Source organism: Bombina bombina, chromosome 4 (assembly GCF_027579735.1).
Source record: "Bombina bombina isolate aBomBom1 chromosome 4, aBomBom1.pri, whole genome shotgun sequence".
Classification (NCBI taxonomy): Eukaryota; Metazoa; Chordata; class Amphibia; order Anura; family Bombinatoridae; genus Bombina; species Bombina bombina.
Window position 1 is genome coordinate 852,533,984 of NC_069502.1, and position 10,298 is coordinate 852,544,281.

Here is a 10,298-nt window from a genome sequence, read left to right on the forward strand (position 1 = left end):
TGAAGATTTTGTATCTTGTATCCTCTACCCCACGTCTGCCCCAAAGTCAAACAGAAGCCATCACTTTGAGTGTATTTACGTCTGATCTTACACCAGCTGATTTCTGGTTAATGGTCACCTAAAGTCCTTTATATACACATACAAATGTAATGAAGCCCTCCCAATTAGATTTGAGCTTACACCTTCACTGTGAACAGATAGGAAGATCCTTGATCCCTCTTGAGACATTACAGTTTGTCATCCCACCATCGGCGGTGAGATACAACATTAGGATGCAATAAACGTCTCACAATGTTAAGTTAGATAAACATTGCAGGTCTATACTTTATCAAGGTCATATATGACTCAATGGCTCCTTGAGAATACCCATAAGCTTTATTTTCAAAAGAACTAGAAGGAAGCAGTGAAACGGCTATCCATTACGAAAGTATGAACAAATAAAAGTAAATTGTAAAGCTATTCAATATTAGGATCCAAGAATGTGCCTAGAATTAAGAAAGTGAGTTTTATTGGGATCCAAGAATGTGCTTAGAATTAATATAGCGAGTTTTATTAGAAGCAGTTTTACTATAAGCAGTGACAGATCAGCATCGTAAGAAATTACATACATTATTCAAAGAATTGACTATTCCCAGTAACCGATTCTATTACATATTGGCACATTGACTCTGACATATGTTATAGACACATAGAGACAATGAGCCATAGTAAGATCGGGTAATACCGAACATCTGAGAAAGATCTGTAGTCCTAATAAGTGAGGGAACTACATATCCCATAAGCCAATGGGGAATATGATGCTGCACCTTCCGGTCATATGATGCAGACCGGTGGACCAAAGAACTTCCGGTCACATGATAGAGACCGGTGAATCGAATAAACTATGTCTCCCAAAAGCTAAAACGGAAGTTGATGCCGCAATACCAGGCCACTTCCGGTCATAGCAATTTTCAAAATAAGATCGCATTGGAAATTAAGTTTTTGACATCAACAGGGGCAACTCATAAATGAGAACCAGTCCATGTAAATAAATAAGCAATTTGAGCCCAAAGAAAGGGGAAACCCGCCCAGAAAACTAACCGAGTTAACACAGAATATAATAATAACAACATTGACAAAACGCTACTATTACCTAATAATGAAAATAAAAAACAAATAAATAGGAAAATCTAGATTTATACTAGAATTTGTGGCAATAATAGGAACCAATTAACCTTTAAGATGGGAAAACATAAACATAACATAGGAAATATCCCAGAGATGCAATGGGTGAAACAGGAAACATAACATAGGAAATATCCCAGAGATGCAATGGGTGAAACAGGAAACATAACATAGGAAATATCCCAGAGATGCAATGGGTGAAACAGGAAACATAACATAGGAAATATCCCAGAGATGCAATGGGTGAAACAGGAAAGGGAGGTGCCTCTAAAAATGGCGCCAAAACAGCACCAATCATTTCAACACTGACCCTACTTAAAGCTCCCAGATTTTCTGATACAGTATAGTCTTGAGAAAGGCCTAGTCTAGGCCGAAACGCATTGGCATACTGGTGAGCTTGGTTTTAATTACCTATATTATATATCATACACAGTGTTGCACTATTTGTTTCTCTTTTGTTCCCTTTTAGGTATTTTATCGATGTATTTGTTTGTTATGGATCTTACCAAGGATTTTTATCATCTGAATTAAGGATTTGTTTTCACTAGATCTTTAGTGCTTTTTAATATCATCACTGATTTTCTATTTTTGTCTTTTGATATTTTTGTCTTTTGATTTTTGTCTTTTGATTTTTGACCTTTGTTTATCATTTGAATTCAAGTTTTCCACGTGGATTTTTTCACAAGTTATTTTTATTTTTATACACCTCACGGATTTACAATTTTTTAATTTAGCAGCTGAACCACAATAATTTAACCCACTCAACGTTTACATTCTACTATTATTGACTTCACGTTATATTTCTACACGTCACTTTGGAGGAAACACTACTGGATTCACTTACATATAACCGGTTGAACATTTGAACATTTTTTATGTACGCCAATTTTTGTGAACACTATTTTTTGTGAATGCTATTTCTCCAACATAGGTGTGTCCGGTCCACGGCGTCATCCTTACTTGTGGGATATTCTCTTCCCCAACAGGAAATGGCAAAGAGCCCAGCAAAGCTGGTCACATGATCCCTCCTAGGCTCCGCCTTCCCCAGTCATTCTCTTTGCCGTTGTACAGGCAACATCTCCACGGAGATGGCTTAGAGTTTTTTGGTGTTTAAAAATTCAGGGTTTGCTATTGTGGCGCGCAGAGCGCTTTGGCTAAAATCTTGGTCAGCGGATGCGTCTTCCAAGAACAAATTGCTTAACATACCTTTCAAGGGGAAAACGCTGTTTGGCCCTGACTTGAAAGAGATTATTTCTGATATCACTGGGGGTAAGGGCCACGCCCTTCCTCAGGACAGGTCTTTCAAGGCTAAAAATAAACCAAATTTTCGTCCCTTTCGCAGAAACGGACCAGCCCCAAGTGCTACATCCTCTAAGCAAGAGGGTAATACTTCTCAAACCAAGCCAGCCTGGAGGCCAATGCAAGGCTGGAACAAAGGTAAGCAGGCCAAGAAACCTGCCACTGCTACCAAGACAGCATGAGATGTTGGCCCCCGATCCGGGACCGGATCTGGTGGGGGGCAGACTTTCTCTCTTCGCTCAGGCTTGGGCAAGAGATGTTCTGGATCCTTGGGCGCTAGAAATAGTCTCCCAAGGTTATCTTCTGGAATTCAAGGAGCTTCCCCCAAGGGGGAGGTTCCACAGGTATCAATTGTCTTCAGACCACATAAAAAGACAGGCATTCTTACATTGTGTAGAAGACCTGTTAAAAATGGGAGTGATTCATCCTGTTCCATTAGGAGAACAAGGGATGGGATTCTACTCCAATCTGTTCATAGTTCCCAAAAAAGAGGGAACATTCAGACCAATCTTAGATCTCAAGATCCTAAACAAGTTTCTCAAGGTTCCATCGTTCAAAATGGAAACCATTCGGACAATTCTTCCTTCCATCCAGGAAGGTCAATTCATGACCACGGTGGATTTAAAGGATGCGTATCTACATATTCCTATCCACAAGGAACATCATCGGTTCCTAAGGTTCGCCTTTCTGGACAAGCATTACCAGTTTGTGGCACTTCCATTCGGATTAGCCACTGCTCCAAGAATTTTCACAAAGGTACTAGGGTCCCTTCTAGCGGTGCTACGACCAAGGGGCATTGCAGTAGTACCTTACTTGGACGACATACTGATTCAAGCGTCGTCCCTACCACAAGCAAAGGCTCATACGGACATTGTCCTGGCCTTTCTCAGATCTCACGGGTGGAAAGTGAACGTAGAAAAAAGTTCTCTATCTCCGTCAACAAGAGTTCCCTTCTTGGGAACAATAATAGACTCCTTAGAAATGAGGATTTTTCTGACACAGGCCAGAAAATCAAAACTTCTAAGCTCTTGTCAAGTACTTCATTCTGTTCCTCTTCCTTCCATAGCGCAGTGCATGGAAGTAATAGGTTTGATGGTCGCGGCAATGGACATAGTTCCTTTTGCGCGAATTCATCTGAGACCATTACAACTGTGCATGCTCAGTCAGTGGAATGGGGATTATACAGATTTGTCTCCGACGATACAAGTAGATCAGAGGACCAGAGATTCACTCCGTTGGTGGCTGACCCTGGACAACCTGTCGCAGGGGATGAGCTTCCGCAGACCAGAGTGGGTCATTGTCACGACCGACGCCAGTCTGGTGGGCTGGGGCGCGGTCTGGGAACTCCTGAAAGCTCAGGGTCTTTGGTCTCGGGAAGAATCTCTTCTCCCGATAAATATTCTGGAACTGAGAGCGATATTCAATGCTCTCAAGGCTTGGCCTCAGCTAGCAAAGGCCAAATTCATACGGTTTCAATCAGACAACATGACGACTGTTGCGTATATCAACCATCAGGGGGGAACAAGGAGTTCCCTGGCGATGGAAGAAGTGACCAAAATCATTCAATGGGCAGAGACTCACTCCTGCCACTTGTCTGCAATCCACATCCCAGGAGTGGAAAATTGGGAAGCGGATTTTCTGAGTCGTCAGACATTTCATCCGGGGGAGTGGGAACTCCATCCGGAAATCTTTGCCCAAATTACTCAATTGTGGGGCATTCCAGACATGGATCTGATGGCCTCTCGTCAGAACTTCAAGGTTCCTTGCTACGGGTCCAGATCCAGGGATCCCAAGGCGACTCTAGTAGATGCACTAGTAGCACCTTGGACCTTCAACCTAGCTTATGTATTCCCACCGTTTCCTCTCATCCCCAGGCTGGTAGCCAGGATCAATCAGGAGAGGGCATCGGTGATCTTGATAGCGCCTGCATGGCCACGCAGGACTTGGTATGCAGACCTGGTGAATATGTCATCGGCTCCACCATGGAAGCTACCTTTGAGACAGGACCTTCTTGTTCAAGGTCCGTTCGAACATCCGAATCTGGCCTCACTCCAACTGACTGCTTGGAGATTGAACGCTTGATTTTATCTAAGCGAGGGTTCTCAGATTCTGTCATTGATACTCTTGTTCAGGCCAGAATGCCTGTAACTAGAAAAATCTACCATAAAATATGGAAAAAATATATCTGTTGGTGTGAATCTAAAGGATTCCCATGGAACAAGATAAAAATTCCTAAGATTCTATCCTTTCTTCAAGAAGGTTTGGAGAAAGGATTATCTGCAAGTTCTTTGAAGGGACAGATTTCTGCTTTATCTGTTTTACTTCACAAAAAGCTGGCGGCTGTGCCAGATGTTCAAGCTTTTGTTCAGGCTCTGGTTAGAATCAAGCCTGTTTACAAACCTTTGACTCCTCCTTGGAGTCTCAACTTAGTTCTTTCAGTTCTTCAGGGGGTTCCGTTTGAACCCTTACATTCCGTAGATATTAAGTTATTATCTTGGAAAGTTTTGTTTTTGGTTGCAATTTCTTCTGCTAGAAGAGTTTCAGAGTTATCTGCTCTGCAGTGTTCTCCTCCTTATCTGGTGTTCCATGCAGATAAGGTGGTTTTGCGTACTAAACCTGGTTTTCTTCCGAAAGTTGTTTCTAACAAAAACATTAACCAGGAGATAGTCGTGCCTTCTTTGTGTCCGAATCCAGTTTCAAAGAAGGAACGTTTGTTGCACAATTTGGATGTAGTTCGTGCTCTAAAATTCTATTTAGATGCTACAAAGGATTTCAGACAAACATCTTCCTTGTTTGTTGTTTATTCTGGTAAAAGGAGAGGTCAAAAAGCAACTTCTACCTCTCTCTCTTTTTGGCTTAAAAGCATCATCAGATTGGCTTATGAGACTGCCGGACGGCAGCCTCCTGAAAGAATCACAGCTCATTCCACTAGGGCCGTGGCTTCCACATGGGCCTTCAAGAACGAGGCTTCTGTTGATCAGATATGTAAGGCAGCGACTTGGTCTTCACTGCACACTTTTACTAAATTTTACAAATTTGATACTTTTGCTTCTTCTGAGGCTATTTTTGGGAGAAAGGTTTTGCAAGCCGTGGTGCCTTCCATCTAGGTGACCTGATTTGCTCCCTCCCATCATCCGTGTCCTAAAGCTTTGGTATTGGTTCCCACAAGTAAGGATGACGCCGTGGACCGGACACACCTATGTTGGAGAAAACAGAATTTATGTTTACCTGATAAATTACTTTCTCCAACGGTGTGTCCGGTCCACGGCCCGCCCTGGTTTTTTTAATCAGGTCTGATAATTTATTTTCTTTAACTACAGTCACCACGGTATCATATGATTTCTCCTATGCAAATATTCCTCCTTTACGTCGGTCGAATGACTGGGGAAGGCGGAGCCTAGGAGGGATCATGTGACCAGCTTTGCTGGGCTCTTTGCCATTTCCTGTTGGGGAAGAGAATATCCCACAAGTAAGGATGACGCCGTGGACCGGACACACCGTTGGAGAAAGTAATTTATCAGGTAAACATAAATTCTGTTTTTTCTTTTTTGTGAATGCTATTTTTCTTTGTTGACAGCTATTGTGTGCACTCAATCACTCACTTAGGTTGTTTATATTATTGAATGTACATGTCCTTCTAACTCCTCATCACTGGCTCACTAAGTCAGCGTCACATGCTTTACTCCATTGGATATTTTTAGATATTTTTATATTTGTTTATTATATATTTTTTTGTTAAGTCAGACATGGATCCATGCGTCTGATTGCCATTTGTAAATTTTTATATGTATTAAAATGTACTTTTTACTAGCCTTTTAAGCTTTTTAGCGCTTACTCTCTCCCCATTTTAAGTTATGTTTTTAGTTGTTTTTTGTTGTTGCTAATAATAGTATAATAGTCTATTAGAGATTTTGTATAAGTGATTCTTATGTGTTTAGCCACATCTGTAGAATATTTGGTTAGAGATCTTATGAAAATGTATTTGTTACATGATATTTTTTTAAAATGTTTGCTATAAAATAAATATTAAATATTTCTTAATGTCTAGTAAACCAAGTCTTAGGGTGAAGCTGGGGAAAGTTTTAGGGGTCATAGCCTTCATCTTACTCATTTAGAACAGTTAAATTGGTCTCAAACTACAAAAATTATGTCATTAATAACTTATATTAATCTCATTGTATTTCTTATCAACAGGTGAATTTACTAACTGCAGTAATCCCAGTCATGGTAAAAGTACAAATACTGCTTTCAGTCTTCTTCAGAATCAAAGAAGCAATGTGGACAATTTATGTTCTGAATATGGGACATCAAAGCATTTAAGACAGAAATTTCATACAGGACATATTGCTTTTTCATGTACTCAAAGTGGGAAAGGTTTTACTGATGAATCGTGTCTTATTACGCATGAGAAAATTCATACAGGAGAGAAAGCTTTTTCATGTTCTAAATGTGGGAAATGTTTTACCATGAGATCAAGTCTCATTCGACATCAGAAAATTCATACAGGAGAGAAAGCATTTTCATGTTCTGAATGTGGGAAATGTTTTACTTGGAATTCAAGTCTTATTACACATGAGAAAATTCATACAGGAGAGAAAGCTTTTTCATGTTCTAAATGTGGGAAATGTTTTACCATGAGATCAAGTCTTATTAGACATCAGAAAATTCATACAGGAGAGAAAGCATTTTTATGTTCTGAATGTGGAAAATGTTTTGCTCAGAAATCAAATCTTGTTGAACATGAGAAAATTCATACAGGAGAGAAAGCTTTTTCATGTTCTGAATGTGGGAAATGTTTTACTTGGAAATCAAGTCTTCTTATGCATCAAAAATATCATACAGGAGATAAAGTTTTTTCATGTTCTAAATGTGGGAAATGTTTTACTGGGAAATTATCTCTTATTACTCATCAGAAAATTCATACAGGTGAGAAAGCATTTTCATGTTCTGAATGTGGGAAATGTTTTACCATGAGATCAAGTCTTATTACTCATCAGAAAATTCATATAGGAGAGAAAGCATTTTCATGTTCTGAATGTGGGAAATGTTTTACTTGGAAATCAAATCTTGTTAAACATGAGAAAATGCATACAGGAGAGAAAGCATTTTCATGTTCTGAATGTGGGAAATGTTTTGCTCTGAAGTCAAATCTTATTAAACATGAGAAAATTCATACAGGAGAGAAAGCATTTTCATGTTCTGAATGTGGAAAATGTTTCACTTGGAAACTGTCTCTTATTGCTCATCAGAAAATCCATACGGGAGAGAAGGCATTTTCATGTTCTGAATGTGGGAAATTTTTTGCTCAGAAATCAAATCTTGTTAAACATGAGAAAATTCATACAGGAGAAAAAGCATTTTCATGTTCTGAATGTGGGAAATGTTTTGCTCTTAAATCAAATCTTGTTAAACATGAGAAAATTCATACAGGAGAGAAAGCATTTTCATGTTCTGAATGTGGGAAATGTTTCACTTGGAAATCAAGTCTTATTATACATCAAAAAATTCATACAGGAGAGAAAGTTTATTCATGTTCTAAATGTGGGAAATGTTTTACTGGGAAATTATCTTTTATTACTCATCAGAAAATTCATACAGGAGAGAAAGCATTTTCATGTTCTGAATGTGGGAAATGTTTTGTCCTGAAATTAAATCTTTTTAAACATGAGAAAATGCATACAGGAGAGAAAGCATTTGCGTGTTCTGAATGTGGGAAATGTTTTGCTCAGAAATCATTTCTTATTGATCATCAGAAAATTCATACAGGAGAAAAAGCCTAAATGTAAAAAAAAAATTCAATTAATGTAAGTGGGACCGATCTATCTCTGTATTCATGCCATTGGTTAGCAGTTGTATTAGGATGAAAAATTGCTTTTCAATAATAATTCTTTATATCCAAACCCTCTGGGTGATTTTACTTTTTCTAGTATTTGGAAGCACAAATTGAGATTCTCCACTGTGTGGCCTGCAGGCAAAACAAATGAGACAGTGGAGCATTCTTATCTGGGGCATGATTAGCCTTATGTTCCACAATGAAGTTATGCACCCAATGGGGGTGTCTTCTTTATGATTTTTTCACATGGATACTTGATACGGAAGACCACAAAATCAGTAATACATGCAATGTATCCCTTATTAGGGTATCTCATAAAATGATGATGGTCCACCATCCTTTATACCATATGGGATATATTTCACGCCACTAGGAGGAGGCCAAGAACCCATACAAGAGCTTTAAAACCCTCCCATCTCTCTTAGCTATGTCCTTAACCTTATAGGAGATGGTTAAGAAATATAGGTTGTTCCAGCTACTTGCTTATGGATTACAAATCATGAGTTCAGACCTAAGTGTTCAAATCAGCCAATATGATTTCAGTAGCTCTCATCCTATTGGCTGATTTGAAAATGTCAGCCAATAGGAATGCAAGATATCCCATTTTAAAATGGGTACCTTGCATTCAATCTTCAGTGTACGGTGGGGATCATATGAAGAGGATCCTCCATGCTGGATGTTCGCTCCGCCTGGTGAAGATGCTCCTCTCCGTGCCTCCACAGCTCCGTGCCACCCGGATGAAGAACAATGCCCCCGCGATGGATGAAGGTGTTGCTGCCTGGATGAAGACTTCTCGCTGCCTGGATGAGGATGGATGACCATACTTCAGGAACTGTGAGTAGATTTCCTGGGGTTAGTGTTAGGTATTTTTAAATTTTTTGGGGTGTTTTTTTTTTAGAATAGGTATTTTTATTTTAATGGGCCGTAAAAGAGCTGAATGCCCTTTTAAGGGAAATGCCCATACAAATGCCCCTTTAGGGGCAAAGGGTAGCTTAGGTTTTTTTTAGACTTAGTTTTTTTATTTTGGGGTTTACTGTTAGGGGGTATTAATTTTTTAAGGTGAAAGAGCTGTTTAACTTAGGGCAATGCCCTACAAAAGTCCCTTTTAAGGGCTATTGGTAGTTTATTGTTAGTTTAGGGGTGTTATTTTGGGGTGGCTTTTTTGTTTTTATAGGGCTATTAGATTAGGTGTAATTTTTATTATTTTGGATAATTTCATTTATTATTTTTGTAATCGTAGTGTTTTTTTATTTTTCGAAATGTTAGTGTTTATTATTTTTTGTAATGTTTTTTTTTTATTTTTTGTAATGTTTTTTGGGTTTTTTTTCGTAGTTAGGAATTTTTAATATTGTAATGTTATTTTTTTTATTTTGTTTATTTAAAATAGTAATGTTAGTTTAATTTATCGTTTAAACTTTGTTTTTTTTCACAGGCAAGTTTTTATTTATTTAAAGATAGTTATATTGTAAGTTTTATTTAAAGTGAGGGGGTGTTAGGTTTAGGGGTTAATAGTTTAATTTTGTGTGTTGTGATGTGGGTGTTTGGCGGTTTAGGGGTTAATAGTTTTATTTAGTGTCGGCGATGTGGGTGGGCAGCGGATTATTATTATTATCAGTTATTTATAAAGTGCCAGCAGATTACGCAGTGTTATACAAAGAATAAAAACATTACAGGGATACAGTAATACACAAACAAGTACAGTAGGGGTAAATAACAGATGTAGGTGCAATAATTGCGTTATACAGAAGGAGAGGAAGGCCATGCTCTTGAGCACAGTTGGTAGTGGTTCACTTAAATACAAAGTGGCCTAGAGGTAGAAAGGCTCTCAAACTTACAATCTAAAGGAGAGGGAAATGGACACAGAACATAGTAACATAATAGATAAGGTTGAAAAAAGACTATCAAGTTCAACCTTTAGAAATCTAAAATACTTACAAAAAGCTCCAGTTAAGCTTAAATAATCCCACTAAAAGGTGACCCATTGAATACTAACAATCATATC

The 10,298-nt window shown here is 38.6% G+C and overlaps 1 protein-coding gene across 2 annotated transcripts in view; it reads left to right on the plus strand.

The window, feature by feature from the left end:
- LOC128657288 (zinc finger protein 260-like) overlaps window positions 1–8,363 on the plus strand; it is a 169,645-nt gene extending 161,282 nt beyond the window's left edge. For both annotated transcript variants that reach the window (XM_053711573.1, XM_053711574.1), the window contains one exon: window positions 6,658–8,363. In XM_053711573.1, coding sequence (XP_053567548.1) covers window positions 6,658–8,243 — 1,586 coding nt within the window. In that variant the 3' untranslated portion in view covers window positions 8,244–8,363. The remainder of the gene's footprint in view (window positions 1–6,657) is intronic.
- The last annotated feature ends 1,935 nt before the right edge of the window (window positions 8,364–10,298 follow it).